At 36.6% G+C, this 24,348-nt stretch overlaps 1 protein-coding gene across 1 annotated transcript; it reads right to left on the bottom strand.

Annotated features, from left to right (window-relative positions):
• On the bottom strand, positions 1 to 24,016 carry SLC6A14 (solute carrier family 6 member 14). Its single transcript, XM_045865687.1, has 14 exons — positions 23,969 to 24,016; positions 22,758 to 22,923; positions 19,445 to 19,576; positions 18,151 to 18,312; positions 16,898 to 17,036; positions 15,169 to 15,301; positions 12,968 to 13,108; positions 7,667 to 7,895; positions 6,066 to 6,191; positions 4,645 to 4,763; positions 3,987 to 4,086; positions 3,644 to 3,753; positions 1,132 to 1,299; positions 1 to 147 (listed from the first exon to the last, which is right to left on the bottom strand). The coding sequence occupies exons 1-14, from the start codon at positions 24,014 to 24,016 to the stop codon at positions 1 to 3; spliced, it is 1,920 nt and encodes a 639-aa protein (XP_045721643.1).
• Positions 24,017 to 24,348: the final 332 nt, after the last annotated feature.

The raw sequence follows: 24,348 nt of genomic DNA, 5'->3' as shown, positions 1-24,348 counted from the left end.
TCATTCTGGTTTTCTGCTGCCACTAACAGTAGGTATTTCATGGTCAGTCTCTTTTTTAGGATCTACCATATCTTTATATCTCTCCCCACGATGTCGTTCTAGGTATGGACCCCAGTTAGAAGCTGGTCTGCAGCAGCTTACAATGCGCTGAAAAGGAAAAAAAAAAAAAAAAAAAAAAAAAAAGCTTGTTTTAGACCATAAGTGTTAAAATCTGTAAACAAGCAAATATCAAACCGTATTATTAAGTTTCTTTGCTAACCAAAATGAAATAAGAACCATAGAAAAGTAAAAAAAGTGATCATCAAAATTCTTAATACAGTATACTAAAAAAATGATACGCAGATTTAACTGTTACTAGAATTACACCAACTATGAAACCAAAATAACTGAGTACGTAAATGATTTTAAAAGAAAGTGTATGAGCCCATTTGAACAACAGAATCAATCCATGTATTTTCATTGAATTATCTGACATTTCTATCCTGCCCTTAGAAGGAGGGTTAGGTGAGGATTTAAACCAGTGTATACTTGGGAGGTTTCAAGAACCGAACAAAGGGAGCTCCAGGGTCAAACCATTGATCGGGGTGGGCTTGGGAAATTATTTAAAATCTGATTCCTGAGATTTGTCTTAGTCATTGTCCTAGTGAGATGTCATAATCAACTCCATCTGCCTACACCTCTATGCAAGAGGGATCACTCAGGGTCTAGATGGGGTTTGAAATAATTTACCAGGCTTTTTCCAGTCTAAACACATTATGAGGACAGGTATTATAACCAGACAATGTATTTAAAGATTATAGGTCTAAAGCAAAAAGGTCCTTTGCTTTGTGTCATCTTCAGGGAAACTCAGTACGAGTATAAACATTACTTCTATGTGCTCAGCACGCTCATAGGGCCTGAGGATATAGCAGCAAGCAACATAAGACTCTCCCTAAAGGAGCTTAGAGTCTAGTACGAGACACACAAATACATATATGGTATAAAGCTATGCTATGCACATAGTAATCAGATGATTGTATCAGGTGTAGAAGTAGCCTAAAGGTTCATAATCTCATATTACCACCATATGAGTAATCTTCATTTTGATAAGTGCTTTCTATAAAAAAGTATAAATAATATAAATGTGCTTACTTGAAAGATATTTCCTTCAGCTTGAATTATTTTTATGACGGCCATAATCGGAATCCAAATAATGCAGAAAATAATCATACACCAGCCTAGAGCAACTCCCCAGTCAGGGTATGGAATTTTGGCATAATTAGGCCTATGAAATTTCACGAGTGACCAGATCAAAATTGCCTGTGAAAGTAAAGTATGAAGAGACAATGCTAAAGGTTAGACTTTATTGCACTGATGATTTCAATTGCACTAATTGTTAGGAATTTGATTCCTATCCTTAGAAATAATTTATCAAAAGCAATTAGGGCGCCTGGGTGGCTCAGTCGGTTAAGCGACTGCCTTCGGCTCAGGTCATGATCCTGGAGTCCCGGGATCAAGTCCCGCATCGGGCTCCCTGCTCAGCGGGGAGTCTGCTTCTCCCTCTGACCCTCTTCCCTCTCGTGCTCTCTGTCTCTCATTCTCTCTCTCGCAAAAAAATAAATAAAATCTTTAAAAAAAAAAAAAAAATGAAGATAGATTCAAGCAACTAAGATAATCCCGTAACTAGCCAGAAGATAATACTAAATGAACTAATCTAAATAACTTGTATTTGGCTTTGAATAGATTCTTCCAAAATGAGCACCTCCGTATATTTATAAGAGATACAAATGCTGGTCCAAGATGTTTTTCAATAAACTACTTTATCGTGAAATATTTCAGATCGAAAATAAAACAATATCTGAACATTTCCATGACTGAACTTTTAAGTTTCACTTAATAATAGTATGGTTTTATTCTATGCTATAAGCTAGCCAGCATATCAATTCATTCAAGGAGAATGTAAAGTACCCTTTAGTGAACATGCTTTGCTCCTTGCTTAGCAGTTGTTTCTATTATTTCTCACTGCACGGAGCACCCCTTACTCCACACCCAAAACACAGACACATTCACAAGCTACTGGTACGTATTTGCTAAAGCACACTTCACTTCCAGCCTCTCTGAGAGAAAAACAAGCTCAATGTATGTTTGGGTGAAACAGTGAACTCTGAATCTTAACAAGAAAAACACTTAAAAGCCAAGTTAAAAAAAAAAAAAAAACTTTTTAAAAAACCTGCTAGACACGTTGCAGCATTAAAACTAATTATTTAGAAATCCGTAAAGCAAACAAAACAAAAACCAGAGTCACCTAGTAGTTTCTCTAAATTATTTAGCTGTCTATGTTTTACTAAAATCAGTGAGGAAATGGAATGTAAGAATATCAAATAGGTTAAGTTTAATAGATTAATTTTATCTAATAGATTAATTAATAATCAATTTAATAGATGAATTCTACTTAATTACAGTAATTTAAATGTATTTCCCAATTATCATAATTTTTTTCCATAACTACAAGAGAATGGGTGAGGAATACTGGAGTATCCATGACTTCACATCACTTTATACAAAACAGACAATAATGTATATCATTTAATATATAATACTTTTGCATTTTAAATTAAATCCAGTTGTCAGAGCTATGTAATCAATAAAAACTAGCTGGCTAAAAAGTCTGGTGAGAGCTTCTGAATTGATAAAGAGTTTATTTTATTATGGAGAATTGTCAGAAGAGGAAAACAATATTTAGTACCACTGTCTAAATCATTTAGCTAGAATACAGAACATCCAAAATATTTTAATTCAGTACATCCAGTCCCAAATTGCTCCCTACTTGAAACTGACCTTATAAAATGTGAAAAAAGTAAAACTTAACACCCTCTAAAACAACCACAATGCTTCAGATGTGAAGCAAATTCTGGATCAAATTATTTAATGCCCTTTCCTAAGAAAGGCTTTGAAGCCTGGAGGCAATGAGAACCAAAACACATCCTCTGTGAAGCTTTGCCCCTGCCCCACCTCCACCATTGCAGTAATTCTCCATCCTGTTAAGTGTTTATTTTGTCATTGACTGCCCTGAACTGTTACTTAACGATATGTCTATATGCCGGGTCTCTCCAGTAGGGTATCTTTTGCTTTCCCTCAGTTCCTAAGTAGCACCAATTGTTGAATTTAACATAAACGATTGCCTCTGTTGACAGTGGTTTCTTTTAGTAATTTCAGATAGTAAACCCCTCCCATGAAGAAAAAAATATGCATTAAAATCTGTGTTGTTTCTTAGCAATTAATATATTTAGATCACAATCCTTACAGTCCATGTCTGGGTCTTAGCAGAGAGTTTAGGAACATTGTAGATGACTCACCATATTTTTTAGGGAACCAGCAGATGAATGATTTATTTTTATTCGATTGATAATTTTTAAGTACGTAGGACCTTTAAGTCTATAGGAGCCTGATCATTTTCTCAGATGGTAAATGTTTAAACCTATAGCCTCAAAAACAATACTGCGAAGGCATTTTAATTGAGGCAACTTGCAGTCATAAAGCAAAAGTTGAAGGTCATTAATTTATGACCTTAGTTTGCCTTATTGTCTCCAATATGAATTATTCTTCAAGTTTATCTTAGAAATGGTCAAATATATACCAAATTCATGGCATATTAATTACTTACAATCAGAAGAAGAGGTGTAATGACAAACCAGCAGGCTCTCCACCATAGCCAGAATATCCACCTTTTTGCTCCAATCATCATTTCTATATCTTCAATGAATCTGTTCCCACCTTTGAAAAAAAAAAAAAAAAGAGTACATTCAGTCCTTGCTCACATTTTCCTCCATTAATAATTATGGCCCCAAATTATCTTTCTGTCTAAACATTTTCTTATTCTATAGCAATGAAGTATACACCTTTTTTCCAGTATTATTATATTTTACAATTTTAGTAAATGTAATGAAAAAGAATCACACTAAGTTATTTTAATAAAATGTGTAGATAATTCTATAGTTACTATTTACCATAAATCCAGATGATTCCTATTATTTCCAGTATAGCTGCAATCAAGATGCCCCATCCAGCACAGAAATGGTCAATCAGATGAACCCAGTAAATTCCAGCCTACCAAAAAAAAAAAAATACCAATTACATCTAAGTATATTTTTAATTATTTTTAGGATTGATGAAGTCTTTAAATCAAATCTATTCATTTGATTTTAACATGTGCTCCTTGGTTTCACCTGTACTAAGATGTGAAAAAGGAATATTTTCAAATGTAAACACAAATGTGGCCTTAAATATCTCAAAAAGGATGCACCTTTCATCCTATCCTGAGTCACTGGGAAAAAAGAAGCATTTAGAGTAGCTGATTATCAAAATGACATGCAGTGGCTGTGTGCTGTGTGGTAGCTATCCAAAGGCTAGTATGTGTTGAACGTTTATAACTTTATTGTAATTGGAGAAATTGTCCAATATTGGGTCACCACCCCTCTTCACAATACTTAACTATCGAAATTGTGCTATACTGGGAAAAACTCTGGGCTCAAACTCAGAAAACCTTGAGCTGAATCAGACTTGGACTTGTCCTTAAACATCCTCTTAAACCTTTGTTTTCCCCCTTTAGATTATAAAGCACGTTCCAACTAATGATTTGTCTATGAAAAAATACCATAGTAATACCTGAGTCACACAGACGAGACCAAGGAGAAACAAAACCAAGCAGCAACCCAAAGTTATAGGAACCCTCATTTTCTTCATCACTTTGGGAAATAAATCTTGAATCGTTGTTGTAATTGTTTCTTCAGAAGGGGAAAAAAATGGCATGTCATATGTCAACTCATTTGCCAATAATTTTAATCAAAGAATTCAACTTCTATTAATCAAATTTACAAATATATGCTGAAAATATACTCTGGGTCCTTCTCCTTGCTTTTATTTATTTATTTATTTTTCCCTACATGAAGTGCTTTATTTTTTATTTCTTTTTAAATTTTATCTTCTTTAAATTCAATTAAATAACATATAATGTATTATTAGTTTCAGAGGTAGAGTTCAGGGATTCATCAGTTGCATATCACACCCAGTGCCTACCCCTTGCTTTTAAAAATCCATAGGGTCCTTTCTCTTGGCAGTCACCACTTGTTGGTTTGGATAAAAACCAAATGCAGCTCTCTTTCTTCGTTGTTTTTAGTCTGTTTTACAAGGTTTTTCATCGCTAGTAACTACAAGGTAACAGATCCCTGAGGGCTGACGTAGTTTGAAAGAGGGTTATGGGAAAGGAAGACTTCTAAGAGAACTTTTAAATAAGGTGAATATTTGAATAAATGGCATGGAGACAGAAAGGCCTTCTAGGTTTAAGAAATAAATGTGTTCATGAAACAGAGTACTGGCTGAAAGCAGAAGGATGTAGGGGTGAAAGAATTAAGATACAGGTTTGAAATTTTCAAGGGCTTTGAAAGACAACTAAAGGAAGCCAGACTTTATGCTGTACATAGTCAACTATTAAAGTGTGTTATGTAAGAGTGATCTGATGAATAATGTTTCAGAATGTCTAGGTGTGTACCCTAGGGCCACGTGCAAGAACAGTCATTGCAGTAGCATGTGTGATTTGTCAGAATTCGGAAATAATCCAACTGCCCATCATTATGGCAACAGATTGTGAATTAAGTCGATCTATATGAGTATGTATCAACACAGATTCACAATACATGTAAAAAAAGCAACTGTCAGAATGATATGTATGTTATGAAACTTCACGTTTATGTGATAACATTTATATGTTATTTATGGATACATATATAACATATACAGACATGGACTGAGTAACACATAATCCATGGGGACAGTTAGTTCTAGGAAGGAAGAAATGTGAATTGTATATGGGAGAGAAAAAGAGGAGACTTCAATTTCATTTCTGAAGCAAATATAAGATATTAATGTCTGTTCCTTTTGGGTATCTACTACATGAGTACTTTGTACTTTTCTGTATTTAAAATCAAGTTAAAAAGAATTTTCAGATTCTAAGAGTAAAAGCTAATGGGGAAAACAAGGGTAAGAAAAGGATATAAGAGGGATATGGTAACACTGGGAGTATTACTTACCAATGGATGCAAACTGAGAGTCGAGACCCAAAGTCAAAAGCATGAAGAAAAATAATATGGACCAAAATGGGCCACCTGGGAGTTGGGCTAACGCTTCTGGATAAGCAATGAATGCCAAATCAAAACCTAAGAAAAATGTATGACATTTCATTTAAATTAGTTGCCAAAAAGTTCACACATTTGGACATTTTCAAAATGAGATACTGGAAAAATGTCATTTTGATTTGCCGACTCAATCCATGATATACATTCTCGGACAACTATTTCACTTGCCACTTTTAAGAATATTTGACTTGGTTGTTCAATGAAGTGATAATGTGAGCATGTGATGTGAACTAAGCTAGTGAGATGAATTTTGTAAATGGTACATTTCTCGCATAAGAAATCTTAACTGTTTAACGATTTTGTTTAACCTATTTCATTTTTTAGAGATGCATGAAGAATAACAACTGTCTTAAACTCCAGAAACCTAAATTAAGTTATCTTAGCCTAGAAATTCTAGAAGAATTACACTATCAAGAGAGCTATGCTTATGGAACTACATTTTTAGTCTTCAGCTGTCTCTCCAGATGTTCACCCAGGGTCACTAGCTGTAGAGCCATTTTAATTAGTATAAGGACACTTGCAAAATTGTATGTAACAAAACTAGAAGCTGAACCTTATTTTCTATTTGATGTATATTATCGTTAGAGGTGCTTTTAATTTTTTTTTCAATTATATTATGTGATACTTAGTTGTTTGAAGTATTTTAAGTTTCTCCAGACTCCCAGAGGACTGACCTAGGATTCAGGAGGATTAGCTTCTAGCCTAGACTCTGTCACTTCCTAATGATTTAATCTTCTGCAAGACATAACATTTCTGTGCATCAGTCCACTTCTCTGTAAATGAGGAGCTGGACACTAGATTATCTATAAAGTCCCTTCTAGTCCTAACATTCTATTTTCCTGCATTGGTCTCTCCATCAAATGATATTGGCCATAAATAAAAATTTAATGGGGGATTCCTACTACTAAGAACCCTGGAATTCTTTTCCTAAGAATCTTAACCAGATAATTAAGCATCCCTAGCTAATGTCTTTAAAGTTAGGAAGTTCATTAATCAGATTCCTTTAAAGCTGGACATAGCTGGACACTCAAAGTTACCTGGGTTTCTATCTATATGATATTAATGTGTTTTAAAAATTCAGACCCAAGGCTGCACTTGTACATGGAAGAATACACACACACACATATACTCTCATACAGTCATAGATATATGAATACACACATGTATATGTGTATAAATTAAATGAAGATAACACATGTAAAGGCATCCATGATGCCTGATACTTGTACAGTAAACAGTTCATATTAAGGACTGGACAAAATTCAGAAAATTATTTTCTTAAACAATTATTCCCTAATATAGTCCTATTTTCTCAAACCGTCTAAGAATTATTACATCATTAAAGTAATCAAATTATATAAGATGCAATGAGAAAGAAAATGCAACACCCTAAACATCGCTTGAGTGCTTTAAGTAAATTGCTATAAAATGTATTAGTGTTTCTTAAATGAGCTACACCGAATTAAGTGAAGTTATTAATGTATAGCATCACATACCTGATTTTACGACTTGAGCAACTTCCTTTCCGGATATATGAGCCATGTGTCCCAAAATAGAAAAAATAGCAAATCCAGCGAACACACTAGTGAAGCAGTTTATCAGACAAACTAAAATAGCATCTAAGAAGCAGTTGTTATTGAACTTATTGTAAGATGATAGAGCAACTAAGCCACCCCAAGCCACTGAAAGGGAGTAAAATATTTGAGTGGCAGCATCCTTCCAAACCTATAAGAGAAGATAATTTCATCTTTAAAAACATACACTTTAAACTTTTTACTTCTACAAAAGATTTCATATATACAAATGAATAAATATGAATAATAATGAAGTAAACACCAGAACACCAAACCCACTGCTCAGCTTAAAAAATGAAATGTTACCAGTCTTTGGAAACCTCCCAGGGCCCCTTTCTGATTAGATCACCCTTCACCCTCCAGTGGTAACTGCTATCCTGACTTCTGGGTTTCTCATTTCCTCATTTTTCTTTAGATTTTACCCTAGAAACATGTAAACCCAAGCAATATGGTATTTAGCTTTTCATGTTATTGAGTTGATAGAAAAGTTTTCTAAATGCATGTAAACCTATACAACTTGCCTTTTTTCATTCAGTATTGTATGAGAGTTATCCGCTATCAATTTGAACCATATGAAATTTTAATTTTGTGCCAAAACTGAAAAAATATAGACAAATTCATATGGCTTAGTTAAATATATGTAGTTTTGAACTTTTTTTTCACTGCTGTATTGCCCCGCTGTATATACCACAGATCATCCTCTATCCTGTTGAGGGACATTGAGGTGGTTCAATATTCTGCTATTAAAAATGTTGTAGCTATAAGTATTCCTGTGCATGTCTCCTCATACCGAGTTGAGGAACGGTGATGTCAAAGAGTATATGCATCTTCTCTTTTATGAAATAGTGCCATATTATTTTACCGCTTTGGACTCTCACCAGCTAGGTGTGAGAGCTCCCATTCCTTCACGTTCTTGCCAGTATTGGTCAGAATTTTTAATATTCTCCAGTCTGGTGGCTGTCAAATGAGAGTTTTCATTACCCTAATTATTTATAAGGTTTAGTATGTTTTTATGTCTTCATATTCCACAGGTTTTTTTCCCTGTGCAATTCCTGTTCAGGTCTTTTGCCAATTTCTTGTTTGGGTTATTTGTCTTCTTTGATCTCTAGAAATTCTTTATGTATGCTGGATTCTAATCCTTTGTCTATTATATATGTTATTTTTTCCTCCCAATTTGTGGCTTATTCTTTTGAGCCAAAGATTTTATTGTTGTTTTAATGTAACTAAAGGTGCCCATCTTTGCTTTTATGTATTGTCCTTGATTTCTCTGACTTAAAAAGAAATCTTTAGCCAAAGATCATAGATACTGTCCTACATTTTCTTCTAAAAGATTTAAAGCTTTGTTCATATTGTTTTCAATTAGCCTGAAAAATTGATACAGTACATATCAAAGTGGAAAGTCCAATTCATTTTCTTTTCTAAATGGAGTATCAGTTATCTAAAGATAATCATTTGGATGTCAGTTATATCAATTAGATAGTCCATCCTTTCCCCATTGATCTGCATGGCCACCACTGCCACATATCAAGTTCCAAATGTTCATGAACCTATTTCTGAGACTATTCTGTCCCACTGGTCTGTAAGTCTATATCTACGCTAACACCACATTATTTTAATTCCTATAGTATTATAATATCGTTTCATATCTGGTAGGACAAGTGTTCCTTCTTCAAAAACAGGGGGTTTTTTTGTTTTGTTTTGTTTTTTGCCTTTTTCTCTTGCGTGTAAATTTTACAATCCGTTCTCAACAACTAAGGAAAACTGTGCTGTCAATCTGATTAAAATTCTATTGACTCCACATATCAATTTGGGGACAATAGATACATATCCATTCTTAACAAGGACAGTACTAGGCAATTTTTGAAGAATAATGATATATTTATAATCCCTTAGATCACCAGTTCCCTCATCCTGTGTTTGTTCGATTAGAGCCTCGCGTAGCCAACCTCAACTCTTTAAGCAGCCTCCCACTCATTCCATCTAATCCCACCCTTTTACTAGTCTGCCTTTTACAATTTACCCCTCCTATATCTTTGCTAAAGGACAATAATCTCAGAAACTAAGCAAATCCATGTTAACAGTGAAATTCTGTAGATAGAACATTACAAAAGAAAAAACCTAATTGTATAGATTTCAAATAGATTGGCAAAGATTTGGGCAAAAGTGGTTTTTTTTTTTTTTTTTTTTTTAGTCCATTGAAAAACAGGACTGCTCAGTGAAAAGCAGGCAATATAACATGGCGACAAAGAGCTCTAACTCTGGAGTCAAAAAGAATGAAATTTATATCCAATACCTCTTACTCTCCTTGACTTCAATTTATTTAACATTTTTAAGTCTGTTCGTTCATCTGTAAAATGGAGATGATGAAGATGATGATGATGATATAAGTGTACTAGGAATGATGTGAGAATTGAATAAGAGCATATGTAAAGCAATTAGGATGCTCAATGGTAGCTATTATTGTTACTATGGAAAATAATCATAAATTGATACTCGGTTTCTTTTATGGAAATTAAAAATTATAATTTCCCCCTTTGAAAGGTATGTAATCTATTTCCAATTTCAATAGATATAAAAGTCATTGGGGAATAAAATTTACTAGGTCTTCAGAATACAGCTTGATGTTAGATTATTATTACATTATAATTGCAGCCAGTAGAAAGCAGAGTGAGTGGATGGATAGATAGATAGATGTTATTTCACTTATAACAAAATCATTACAAATAAAATGCTCTTATTTTTTAGGCACCTGTACATATTAAGAGATGAACAACATGCTTATGTTGATGTCTCAGCTGCTTTTACCTGATACATTTTGTATTCGTATGTGAGTTAGGGGGAGCTGGAAATTGGTGTAGCAGGTCTGGGTTCTATCAAAATGCTACTGCAGACCATGATGTGTACCTAGCTTGCAAATAAAGTGAAGCAAAATTCCAAACATAGTTCTAATCTCTGTATCTATCAATCTCATAGCTATATACAAAATTAGTAATCTAGGGATTAGAAAATCTTAATTCAAGATGCACAAACTGGCTGTGTAAATTTAACTAAATGTGAATCTTTCTGGGTTTCAGTTTCATCACTGTAAAATGAAGGAGTTAGTAAAATAATCATTGAAGACCAGAAGACCCTTCTAGCTATAAATTTGTATGGTTCTCTGCTCTCCTAGAGGTTGCAACAAAGTTCAGATAGTCAAAGAAAAGGAAAAATATATATATTTATGATCCCATGCTCAGAATATGGATTGTGAGAAAGAAAAAAAGGTCTAAGAAAAAACTCTCATTACCAGCAGTAATACAGTACCAGTGGGGGTACTGTATTTATTGGGGTGAAGAGGAGGGAGGATTAAATTGTATGTTTCAAAGGGAGCTTTAGGTTTAGGTCTGATATTTTAAAGGTAATAGAGACATTGAAACAGACCAATATAAAATAATCATATAATTTTTTCAGGAACTATAAAGCTCAGGTGATCTGAGGCTTGGAAAAGTCACTTAAAGAATATCAAAGGGGCTTTTCACCTGTGCTCAAAGTTAAGAAGTTTAAAGAAAATGGAGGGTCCTCTTCTTAGGGAAAATGTTGCATCCATAATAGTAGAGTATAATATAACAGCAATAATTGAAATAATTGTGTGCTCATATTTATATAACAGTTTACCATTTTGAAAGTGCATTAATTAATATTTTATCTTGTTTAACAACCTAACAGAGAGAAGATGATGATTCCCAACTTCCATTTTATTTGTTTCTTATTCATCATCAAAAATGGTCTTCGAGTTGGAAAGATATTAACAAACAAGGTTAAAAGATGTGAGGCCCAAGATAAATGAAGAAATGAACAAATGGCCTGTGGACACATCAAACTATATTAATCTCCAAGACTAAAATAATAAAAGTTCATAGTTCTAAAATAATTTAAGTCTGTTGCGGGTTCATTGCTGAGTGAAAATTATTTGGGTACAGGAAACCAAAGGCCAGACACTGACATCTCAATTTTCAAAAAAGGTAAAGGAAGGATTGTCATGACTAAAAAGTGATAAATTTGACTTGCTTACCAGAAAAATTCTACAACAAATAATTAAATACCCATACTGTGGGGTGCCTGGGGGGCTCAGTGGGTTAAGCGTCTGACTCTTGATTTTGGCTCAGGTCATGATCTCAGGGTCATGAGATCGAGGGCCGCGTCAGGCTCTACACTCAGCGGGGAGCCTGCTTGAGATTCTCTCTCTCCTTCTCCTTCTGCCCCTCCCCATACATGCGCTCTCTCTCTAAATAAATAAAATCTTAAAAAAGTAAATATCCAGATTGTAAGTATTTAGAAAATAGCAAATTGCTGGAAATTAGCATCAGTTCCTCAAAGAACACCATAGCAAGCAAATGAATATCCATTTTGGATAGCACTGCTACTATGGAAGATTATAGTAACATAGTGTTTCTTGACTTCAACATAAGACTTGGTGTTTTAGCTGGCCAGAAGCTTAATGTGTGCCAAGAATGTGATGTGATTACTGACAAAGTGAAACCATTCTTAGGCCGTGTGAATAGATGCATCCTATATAGAGTACACTTAATCTGTATGCTCTCTGCAGTCAAAAGTGTAAAAGATTTTATGTATCCATGATATACACAGCCATTATCTGGCGAAAGACTGGTTAAAAGAGGGTTACCCAATTCATATTCACGGCACACATTTATGTTGACAAATAACAGTTTCATTTATGGAATGCTTCATTTCAAATTTGTGGTTTAACTTCCTAATCCATTAGGTACACTTTGATCTTAGCTTGGGGATATTAACTTTTGAAGACAATTAAAATGTATACTAGACCATTAGACTTTCACCTGTAATCTTGAAATCTATGAGTTTATCCAAGAAGTCTCACTGTCCTACTCATCAGCTTGCAGGTAGGTATCCAAACATGACAGGTTCTTTCCCAGATTAATAGGCCCCAAATCCTTTTGGTCAAATAGAATCAGTTATATGAATAATATGACTTTTAAAGCCTTACTCCTAAAAATGATGATCTCACTTCCAAAAGGAAAGCACTAGTGTCATGTGAAATGGCTACATTGGACTTCCTAGTGGACAGAAACACTACTAAATTTAACTTCATGTTCTTTTGCAAGCCACTACATTATGACACTCATATGCAACCAAGGATTTTCAGTGTTTGCTTTTTTTAAGGTTTACCTCCTCGGATAATCTGAAATCCAAATGAAGTCTTACCTCCGCTTCCTGAAGTTTTGTAAAATTTGACTGTGCTCCAATATAGTATGAAATGCCTTTCAATGCACCCTCCAGAGTCGCCCCTCGGACTAGCAGGATGAGCAGGACAACATAGGGGAAAAGAGCTGTAAAGTATACCACCTACCAAGAAAAACAAGCAGTGGTGGATAAGTTAAATGTTTAAGTCCTGCTATGTAACTGTATACGCACAAAGTTATTAGCCGGTTGACATTAGTAAAATAAAGTATTAAAGATTTCATAAGTTATTAAGAAACCTGGTGATACCGATACCAAAAATGGCATAATTTTCTCTTTCTCTTCTCCCCACTCTCAGATGATCCATCTTCAAAACACTCTGATGTATGAAGCAGTATTTCCTGGGTTCACGTTGTAAATACACAGTACATCAGCAGGGGTAACTTGGAATCTAGGTAGAGTGCTTTCCTAAATATGTCCGTAAATGTCTGAAGGGACTGAATATCACTTCTCGGTAAATTACTGCATTGAGGTAGAAAGGGAAATGCTTGTACACTTGCAATAGTTAGTGTATATTCAGTCGCCAAGGAGAAGGAAAATAATCTCCTAGTAGATGTCTAAATCCCCTGTGTACTTGTATCCTGGATAACACATGGTTCCAGATGAGCAGATTGCCTTTGAGGCCGGCTTTTCATTAATGTGGACAATTTCTTTGATCCATAGATGTCCTGTGTTTGATAATATGCCCAAGGAGACAATTTAAAGTCATCCAGAGACCAATAAAAATTAATCGCCTAGGCAAATGGCCTTCAATGGATTATTTCAATATTAACGTCAAAAAGGAACCATGGGTTTCAAAAATGTGCAACTGAAACATTATTTTGGAAAGTTTCCACTGACTTTGTGAGGTTCACAATATTTTTGTGATCTAACAGAATGTCTCATCATAATTTAGCATGAACTGAATGCGCTAGATATTATACCAGGAATACAAAGGTAGTATCCACAGTTACCCCAGTCTTCCATCTTTAAGGAGATTTCAGTCTAGTAGTTACCATAAATATTCACTTTTCTGGGTCCCATTACAACTGTTCATGGAGAAAATTTCATGTTGTTCCCTGAAATTGCCATGATGCTCTCGGGAAAGTTTAAAAAACAAAACAATAAAGGGGGAAAGTATAATGTTTTTCAGAAGAGGGCTCTTCACTGAAAAAGACGGTTCTGAGTCAATTCTGGCCAGCTTTAAGAGAACAACTGCATATTTGATTTTTTTTCTCTCTCCCATTAAAGGAATCCCTACACTAACCTTATATAACGAGGATCTAGACTTGCCAAACCAAACATTGCAATATATAATTCCATCCAAGATGCTTACTTATGTAAGAGGACACACAATTTTAAAATATACACTCAAGTCTCCGAATGCTATATTAGCTAGCAGGGTCCAACTTCTGATACAGCTGACCTTTGAACAACACAGGTTTGAACTGTGTGGATCCACTTAGATGAGGATTTTTTCTTTCAATAAATACAGTACTGTAAATGGATGTCCTCCAATGATTTTCTTCATAACATTTTCTTTTCTTTAGGTTACTTTAAAGATTTTATTTATTTAGTTAGTTAGTTAGTAGTTATTTGAGATACAGAGTGAGCATGAGCAGGGGAGAGCTGCAGAGAGAGAAGCAGGCTCCCAACCAAGCAGGGAGCCTGACGTGGGGCTCCATCCCGGGACCCTGGGACCACGACCCTAGCCAAAGGCAGACGCCCAACCAACTCAGCCACCCAGGTGCCCCTCTAGCTTACTTTATTGTAAGAATAAGGTATATAATATATATAACATACTAAAATGGGTGTTAATTGACTTCAGGTTATCAGTAAGGTTTCTGGTCAACATTAGGCTGTTAGTAGTTAAGTTGTGGGGGAGTCAAAAGTTATAGCTGGATTTACAAATGCAAGGGGGGGTTTGGCACCCCTCACCCCCACGTTGTTCAAGGGTCAGCTGTAATTGCACAACCCTAGTACTAGTTTTGCTTGTTTTGTTGTATTTGTACCAATAGCAGGGATCTTATGTATTTTCCTACAGCTAGGCTGCCTACTTAGAAAGCTTTTCACACATTCGAATGTTCCCATTATAGAAAAAAACATGCATTTGATTATGCTTGACATTGAACTGCAATGAAATTGGAAAAGAGCTACATCACCATCTAATGTGTTTTCCAAATTACCTTGCCAGAAGACTTGATTCCTTTAAATAGCGCTGCTCCAACTATGAGCCAAGCCAGAAGAAGACAAAGTGCTAAATACCACACAATTACTCCAGTCTCATCCATTCCACTTGACCGCTGGAGTGCCACTTTACTGAAAACACACAAGCCTTTTTTATGAACACAGAATCACTTGTCTTCATACATTGAATTTTGTAATATCTATCATCCAGGGAGATGTTTCATGAGTATTCTATCTTACTAATACATCAATGTCATGGGAGCCTTTTACTTTTTTAAAGATTTTATTTATTTGAGAGAGAGAGAGAATGAGAGAGAGAGCACGAGAGAGGGGAGGGTCAGAGGGAGAAGCAGACTCCCCACTGAGCAGGGAGCCCAATGCGGGGCTCCATCCCAGGACTCCAGGATCATGACCTGAGCCAAAGGCAGACGCTTAACCGACTGAGCCACCCAGGCACACCCATGTGAGCCTTTTATTGATACTATTGTACAGAGGGGCAAAAATAGTTCAGTAAAAAGCTAGGCTCTGAACTTTAGGGTTAACTGTAGCCAATCCAAAGTTCCAAACCCCAGAATAAAAAATCTACTAATTCCTTTAGCTATGATTTGCCCCCTAATATTTCAAAGATCTTTTATGTAAAAAAAAAAAAAAAGAACCTTATCAGATTATTTCTTTTATTTGTTACAGTATTTTTCTCAAGGTAAAAAGATGAAGAAAACATCTAAAATTAAATTATTCATCATACTTATAGTTAGCATCAAACCTAAATGATTCCAATTTTTATGACTTTTTCAAAGGCTTTCTGTAAAAATCAGTGATTTCTATTAAGGAATGCATGGATCTAAGGTTTTAATTCTTAGCTTGGTGTTTGGGAACATTTTAAGACCCAGTTTTTGAAAGGGTCCCACAGAGCATGAACATGTAGATGAGGAAGAGCTCATTACAGCAATAATCAAGGCAGTTTGGTAAGGGTAAAATGTAGGTATAAGTCAGGAGAGTAAAGAGTGATCAATTAAAGTTAATACAAATAAATATAACCCTGAATATCTATTTTTATCATATAATGACAATTATAAGCAAAATGGATAATGAAGAATTACAGCTTTAAATGGCAATTTTGCCCCCAATATTACTCATCACCCAACAGTTTATTATTCAGATTTGCTCATTATAGTCTAAAATTTGAGTATTTATTCTTCAGAGCAATGCCCTAACTTATATATAATAAACACTAAACAGATCATTACTGACAGTATTGCTCTCATTTGATAAGCAATTTACAAATGACAATTTGTTGACTAGAAGCTGATCTTTCAGGTTACTACTCCCCACACAGGCTAGATAAGCATTTGAGTCCTATCAAGTATAATTTGCTCTGATTCCCCTTTTATTCCTACCTATATGAGGTAAGAAACAAGCTGATTAATATTTTATTGTTATTTACAAAAACTTTTAAATAACATCTGTTTAAGAAGTAGATCATCTATGAACCATGAAAGACTATGGACTCTGAGGAACAAACTGAGGGTTCTAGAGGGGAGGGGGTGGGGGGATGGGTTAGCCTGGTGATGGGTATTAAAGAGGGCATGTACTGAATGGAGCACTGGGTGTTATATGCAAACAATGAATCATGGAACACTACATCAAAAACTAATGATGTAATGTATGGTGATTAACATAATATAATTAAAAAAAAACAAAAAGAAGTAGATCATCTAGCATACTTACTTCCAATATTGTTCACTGGGAAGCTGCCCTGGCTGATAAATTTCACTTCCATTGATGCAGTTTAAAGCGTTGATGTCTACCAAGCTTTTATTCACTTGGATGCTCTCCCCCGAAAGTGTACTGATATTACAATGAGTAACTAAAAATTATAAAAAAAGAATACACACAGAGACACGTACTTAGTTTTAGACAAGTACTTTCCTGGAAAAAAAAAAGTGTTTTTTTTTAAAGATTTATTTACTCATTTTAGAGAGAGAGAGCATGTGAGCAGAGTCGCAGATGGGGAGAAAGAGAGAAGCAGACTCCCCACTGAACGTGGAGTCTGATGCAGGGCTGGATCCCAGGACCCTGAGATCATGACCTGAGCCGAAACCAAGAGTCGGCTGCTCAACAGACTGAGCCATCCAGGTGCCCTTCCTGAAAAAAAGTTTTAATGGTAAAATAATTAAACCATTTAGATTGTTACTTGGTGAGGGCAGAGGAGAAATCTTGCAAATGGAATAAGCCATGCACATTCAGCATCTTAAATCTTCTCTACTACCAACCTGGGGGTGAGTAAATATCTGCCCTTTTAAACTATGATTATATGTATAATAATAACCGCTATAAAGTAACAATCATTTCGGACAGGACTTAGTGCTCTAAGGAATTGTTAGTATGTGGACTTATTTAACCTATATAGATAAATGACACCTTTAAATTCCTAAGAAGCATTAAAGCTTTATTACTTTATTCTCTAATATACATAGACAATCCCAGTGGTAATAGTCTATAATATCAATACTACTTGATTCCAAAGATCAGCAACTTACTATGTGGATGATACTCACTGGCTCCTGAAACACAGTAGTACTATCTATCATGGATAGTGCTTGTCTCTACCACTTTCCCACTTTCTTCCTTCTCTCCTGCCTACTCCTAAGGAGGGCTTGGCTTTACTGGCGGCCCTCAGAAATTAACATACTGCATTAATCAGTTTTCAAAGTTAGCCAAAGTTACCCTGCTTTCATCAATAACCTTGGGCTCACTTTAAGATTTGATTTTTAAGTAATCAACGTGGGTCTCGAACTCACAACCCCGAGATCAAGAGTCACATGCTCTATAGACTGAGCCAGCCAGGTGCCCCACCCGTGGCTCACTTTAAATTGCCCCTAAATTTGTTAGAAAATCATGTAACCCTTTAAGCTTATTAGAAAAAAATAAAAGAATGATGCTTCGTTCACAATATTTTTAGGTAAATAAATGAAGTTTACCTATAGGCGATCTGCTACAGTTCTCATCTGCCCAATATGAGCAATTTTTCCATGGTAGTTCACTTTGAAAAGAAGCAAACATGTAGTAAAGACTATAGGCAATTATGACATTATAATAGATTGTCACGAAAATGGATATCAGGACCATTGTAATTCCCACACCTGGAAAAGAGAACAATTAAAATCAAAAACAAACAAGTGCAATTTCTTTTGCTAATTCATAAAAAAAGCTGCATCTCAATTTTCACAAAATCTATTTGAAAATGAGAAGGCAGGTTCAAACATTGTCTTTTCTTTTTTGGGGGGTGGGCGGCAGGGGAGTGGGGAGGAAGGACTACTGTCTAAATAGCCTTCTTCCAAAATTTAAAATTATTTTGATGATTGACCTTCTGAAACCATTTTTTTAGTTAATTAGAAAATGGTACTAAGACCAAGGGCAGAAGACCTGTGTGGATCCATCAGGTTCACGTAAAGAATCGCTCATGGCCATCACTCTCTTATTATGTCTGAAAGTTCTTGGCAGAGTGGGTCCTGTTCTTAAAAACAAACAAACAAAGCTCATATCCTATTGACCCACTGACCACTACTTACATCTTCATCTATAAACCAATATTTTGGCAAGTAGAAGATAAAGGCTCGGAGTTAATATACAGGATTTCTAGCAGCGCATGTAAAGAAAAGTCAATAATCCAGTAACAATCCGAATTTAAACGTCCAAAATTTCTTGAACTCCATCGTTTCAAGATGCGGTTTAGCATACTGAATATGACCCATACACACCAAAAGGATGTGTAATCTTCAGACAGGAAGGCTGTTTGATGTTTAATAACAATCAAGGCACTCGGAAAAACTTCGCCAGTGTCCTATTCTATTAGGGAGTGTCCCAGAAAACATAGTGACCTGCCCTCCAACTTTTCTGAATGAGGCGTTGTCAAAGACACGCAAAGGCGAGAAGACAAAAGACGGCACGTGAAGGAGAAAAAAGCCAGAGCCACAAAGTTAATGCATAACAGGACTATAACTATATGCCACGGGATTGTAAAAGGTGAATATAAGACAATAACGACCCCCTCCAGTATCCTCCCTAACCCCTTCTGTATCTTCAGCCCGAGAGAAACAGAAATACAAATTACCATTTGGTCTTTCAATTCTCTGGCAAATATTCAGCAAAACAACATCTGCTTCTTTGCCTTTAACATGTCCAAATATGAAACATTTTCCCGCCCCCTAGTGCGGACAGCTATAGACCCCAAGAGACCAGTAGGCACAGTAAGAAAAACATGTGAACACTAACCTTGAAACAATGGGAGAAGCCTCCAAACTGAAACTGGACCTAAGCTAGCAAACTGTCCCAGTGAACACTCCAGGAAGAACAGAGGCAAACCAGCCAGTGCCAGCATGATCGCATAAGGTATCAAGAAGGCACCTAGAAAATGCAAAAGAGAAGCAAAGCACTATTATGTCCCCAAACGTTGATGGCACGTTGATAACCGGCATAACATTTTGAAAGCATTCTGATATAGTGGAGTCAGAGTACAAGGTTTAAGCCCCAGATTTACCAGTTTCTGTGAGAAAGTAGTTGATTCTCTAAACCTTGGTATCCTCATCTGTGAAATGGGATTCTAGTATGACCTAAAGAGGTTGCTGTGGTTATTAAAAACGATAACCTATAAAAAAGCAATCCAGAGGAGGTGAATGATCACAGGCTCTGGAGCCAGATACACCTAGGTTTATATCCTGACTCCACCATTTACTAGTTATGTAACCTGGGCCAATTTACCTAACCTCTCGGGACGTTGGGTTCCTCATAAATGGGGAGAGCGATACCAGCTCATCAGTCTGTGGTAAGCGTTCAATTATAGAGCCTCTGTGAAAACACTTGGCAAAATGGCAGGCACACAGTATGTGTTCAAAGTTAGTTTCCCTCCTTTCTCCTTTCCAAATAGTCTATTTTTTTAAGACTTCGGGTGCAAATGCTACATGTGGTTCAGAGTGGAAGTTACTGCAGCTAAGTGGATAATTCTCCAAATAGTCATAAGGGCCTTTCTTCAATGTTAATAAGAATGTTCTTGGTTTTGTTAAAAGATTCTGAAGTTTTGAGGCACAAAGTTAACTTTCTGGAGCGCCTGGGTGGCTCAGTTAAGTGTCCGACTCTTAATTTCAGCTCAGGTCATGATCTCGGGGCTGTGGGATCAGTGTCGGGCTCCACCCTCTGCATGGAGTCTGCTTGAGATTCTCTCTGTCCCTCTGCCCCTCCCCCGCACCAGCACTCACACATGTGAGAGTGCTCTTTCTCTATCAAAAAAAAGTTAGCTCTTTATTTTAAAAGGAAGGACTAATGCTCATACATTTAGATTATCCAGATCCCTTTTTGATTTTTTTCCACCCACTTCTGGGACATAATAAATTGCTCATTCGAATTTTGGCCAGATTGTAGGTAGAAGCAGGGACAGAATATTAAATTTATTGATCAAGTACTCTAGAAGTCTTAACAAAGTTTAATAAGAAACCGGGATCAGTAGATTAAAAAATGGGCTTTTGGATTACATACATTTCATTGACCCATGTGGCACTGTTTCCCTCATGTATTTTTCATACTATGATATTGTAACGGCATACCTGGGAATAACATTTTTCCCAACCCTCAAAATATATTCCATTAAAAATCATAAGACAATAAAATACTTGTTATGTACAAGTCACTAGTCACTAGAACATAGGGACAAATATGTTTTCATAGATGTTGCAATGTACACACCATCACTACTATGACTAATAGAAGTTTTAGTCTTACCAGTGATAAATATGAAGAAAAGTAATAGAGACTATCCCTGTCTCAATACAACAGTAAGGTAAATCTTAATAGCCCATTATAAATAGTTGCCTTGTTTTTTGTTTTTTGTTTTTTTTTTCAAAAAAAAAAGATTATTTTCCTGAGTGACATATATAGTTTTTTACCCATTATATTATTGTTTTTATTAACAACCATAATTGGTAAATTGCTAATATAATATCCTGGTCCCAAATTGGTGATACTGCCGTCTTAGACCCTTTGGCTGTATGATGCTTCTCTTTTATAAACTGGTAAAAAGAATCTGTAGATAAAAATGATTCCAGATTTTAGCCATAGTTTTCCAAACCTAACCATATTTAAAAATCTGATCTATTAACACTTGGCAAATCTGAGTTTCATGTTCCCCTCCTACACTTGGACAGGAGAGAAAGAAGCTATCCAAAGAGCCTAGATCATGCATTACCCAAAGGATACAATCTTTAAAAACTGAGAACTGATGTGATATATTAATTTTTAGAGGAAAAGGTGAGAGAGATAATAGCATTTTGGGGGGAGCTACATTTCAAATTCTCTATTAAACCTAGTTTAATATAGTTCCTGGAAGTTTATGGCCACCACTGGACTGATGTATGATGGTAAGACACGGGGAATTTCTGAACCTGGGGTTTTTCTGAAACTGAGCACTAGAGGCTGGAAAGAAGTCTGAATGCTCTTCGTTACACTAGACCTTAGGACTTAAGCATTCAAAGGATTGTTGATTCCTAACTCATTTTCCAGTTCAAACTTAGACCCAACCCATGACTAAACAATGTAGGCTCCAGAGAGGAGAATTTATTGCCACCAACACTTAAAGTGTTTGATAAACAGAGCTTCTCTCTTAAGTCTCCACAGGCCAGTATGAATGTTCTAATGCAACCAATTAACAAGGACTATAAGATTGAAACATCACCACACAAAATCCTTTTATACCAAGAAAAATAATTATAGTGGCACAGTTTCACTGGTTCCCAATTATGAAATCTAAGGGCATGTCACCTCTACACTTCTAATAGAACCTGTAATTACAAGTAAATAAAATATGGTGTAAGTGAAAAGTTGTTTTGACACTACTAGAGAATTGTGCAATTCATTTTGTTTCCCTTTGCATGTCACCTCAGAGTTATTTTTTTTTCTCCTTGTTCTAATTGAGTCTTCCTTAATGATCTCTGAGGTATAAACAGTATCATTTTGCAGAAATTAAACACCTAGTCTTGAACTAAAGTCTGTTGCATTCTAGAAGGATCCTCTACATGGTCAATCCAATTTGATATTGCAGCTTAAAATACTAAACCTTTAATTCTTAATCATCTCCTTCCACACTTGTATTTCCAAAATGTAATGCCTTACGCTACTTAAGCAACCAATGTATTTCAGCTTCATATTAGAAAGAGAATCCCCAGCCTCTTGCTTAGATTCAGCCATAAATTAAGCCAAACACAACTTGAGTCTGAACAGATTATCACATGAACGTGTATAAATGAAGAAGAGCAAGTCATAGCGGAAGATTACATTGGATCCTAAACCAGAGACTCGAAAGTGCTAAATGTACAACTTTTATCAAGTTTATACCTGAGGATTTTGCAAAGCCAGCTTCCTAACTTGAGCTAGCAACTCAGTCTAATGATGGATGCGGTATGCTTGTTTCCCATCCCCCCACTAACCCAAACTGTCATATACCTTTCCTCAGTTCTTAAAATAGCTTCAGAGGCCATACAGCACACCATTTAAACTGGAAGGGAAAGAAGTTGAGCTGGGGCGGGGGGGGGGGGAGTACCTCCGCCATTGTTGTAGGTCAAATAGGGGAATCTCCACACATTCCCTAATCCCACTGCATATCCAACCATAGATAGAAGATAATCCGATTTTTTGGACCAGTTACCACGGTCCTGATTCTCATCAGTTTCACCAACATGGAAATTCTCAGATGAAGCCGTCACTTTCTGGAGAAGAGAAAATATCACGAGTTTGTCTTTCTACTATTAAAAATCCACAGAAGCATAGTTTCACACACACACACACACACACACACATGAGAGAGAGAGAGAGAGAGAAAGAGAGGTGGGGGGAGAATGAACCCTGAAAGCCTTAGCCAAGGGAAACACTTTCCAAAGGTTGAGGGGATTTCTGCTAATAGCCGCTTTTACTTTACAACATTTACCCCTTGAAATGAAAAAACAACAACAACAACAAAAAAAAAAAACAACCAAACCAAAACAAAACCAAAAACCTCTTCAGGTGGGAATATTTACTACTTCTTTGGGTGAGATCATCCAAATTTTGCTAGAAGGATTACATGTGGTACCCAGCATGAAGGACAAATGAAGGTGCACAAATAAGACTTCAAAAATACAAAAGTCTTAAAGATGAATTAGGTAAAATCAACACTCTTGAGATTGCAGGAGATCTTTGAGAAGAAGGCTCCAATATAGCTTCTACTAAAACAAACAAACAAAAAGAGTTTATAGACTCCTTTTCCTATAGGCTGATAGTTTGGGATGTTTGGAATTAAGGCAAGTTTAACTTCTCTCCCTATCCCCGGCTGGAAGCCACAGAATAATATTCAGAGACAAATTCTCCTGTCCCACCAGGTGGAGTAGCTCTCTCTCCACCTCAGAGGGAAGGGGTTCTCTCCCAACCTGTTAGCTGCTCTGGGGTATGGAGGGTTCCTCAGGTCAGATAAGGACAATGCATTTTCTCATTTCCCTCCAGCATATGGACACGGTCTGGAGAGGGACAAAGACCAGGATTTTGTGGGCACACCCAAGGCGGAGGTTGAGGTGATCCATCCTAAGTCTTCTGGCTGCCCCAGTAAGAGTTGTTCCCTTTTCCCTCTATCCTGTGGGGACATCTCAGGCACACTTGAAGGCAACAGAAGAAAAATATGGAGAACAAGGAACAGCCGCCGAAGGCAAAACCTGAGCCGGCCTCCCCTGAAGTGTTCCCTTCCCAGGCCCCCCACACCTCCCACGGTTTCCAGACCCCTACCTCCTTCCCTCCGCACTTGAAGAAGCTCGGGCACTTGAACTTGTCCATGGTTGACTCACTCCCTCAGCTCGCTCCGACTCGTCTCGCAGTCTGGCTGAGCTCGACTGGTGGCAGGTGCACACTCCCCCGTTGCTACCTGCCTGAGTGAGCCACCTTGCCCAGGGGTGGGACCATTTATGGAGGGAGCTCTCCCCTCCCCCTTCAGGGCGCCCTGTCGTGTCAGTTACCGGAAGGGACCGAAGTGAGGCTCTGGTTTTTCCCCAGGTAAGCTGGCATGGAGCAATCCCCTGCCCTGGCCCCAGGAAAGGGCTGGGCTGTTCACGAGCCGAGCAGCCTGAGCCAAAGTGACTGACCGCCTTTGACTCAGAGCCGTGCAGGTG

This window comes from Mirounga angustirostris, unplaced genomic scaffold, assembly GCF_029215605.1.
Source record: "Mirounga angustirostris isolate CCGP_5_RB_7025 unplaced genomic scaffold, mMirAng1.0.hap1 SCAF_11, whole genome shotgun sequence".
NCBI lineage: Eukaryota > Metazoa > Chordata > Mammalia > Carnivora > Phocidae > Mirounga > Mirounga angustirostris.
Note: the sequence above shows the minus strand (reverse complement) of the source record. Positions and strands in the feature narration are given on the sequence as shown.

What these genes read in the sequence shown, in the direction of transcription:
- SLC6A14 (XM_045865687.1), bottom strand. Translation starts at nt 24,016, where the DNA reads ATGGACAAGTTCAAGTGCCCGAGCTTCTTCAAGTGCGGAGGGAAGGAG. An exon ending in TCAAGTGCGGAGGGAAGGAG is followed by an intron (nt 22,924 to 23,968) that starts GTAGGGGTCTGG and finishes TCTCTTCTCCAG; the next exon opens with AAAGTGACGGCTTCATCTGA. An exon ending in GTCTCGTCTGTGTGACTCAG is followed by an intron (nt 4,087 to 4,644) that starts GTATTACTATGG and finishes TTTTTTTGGTAG; the next exon opens with GCTGGAATTTACTGGGTTCA.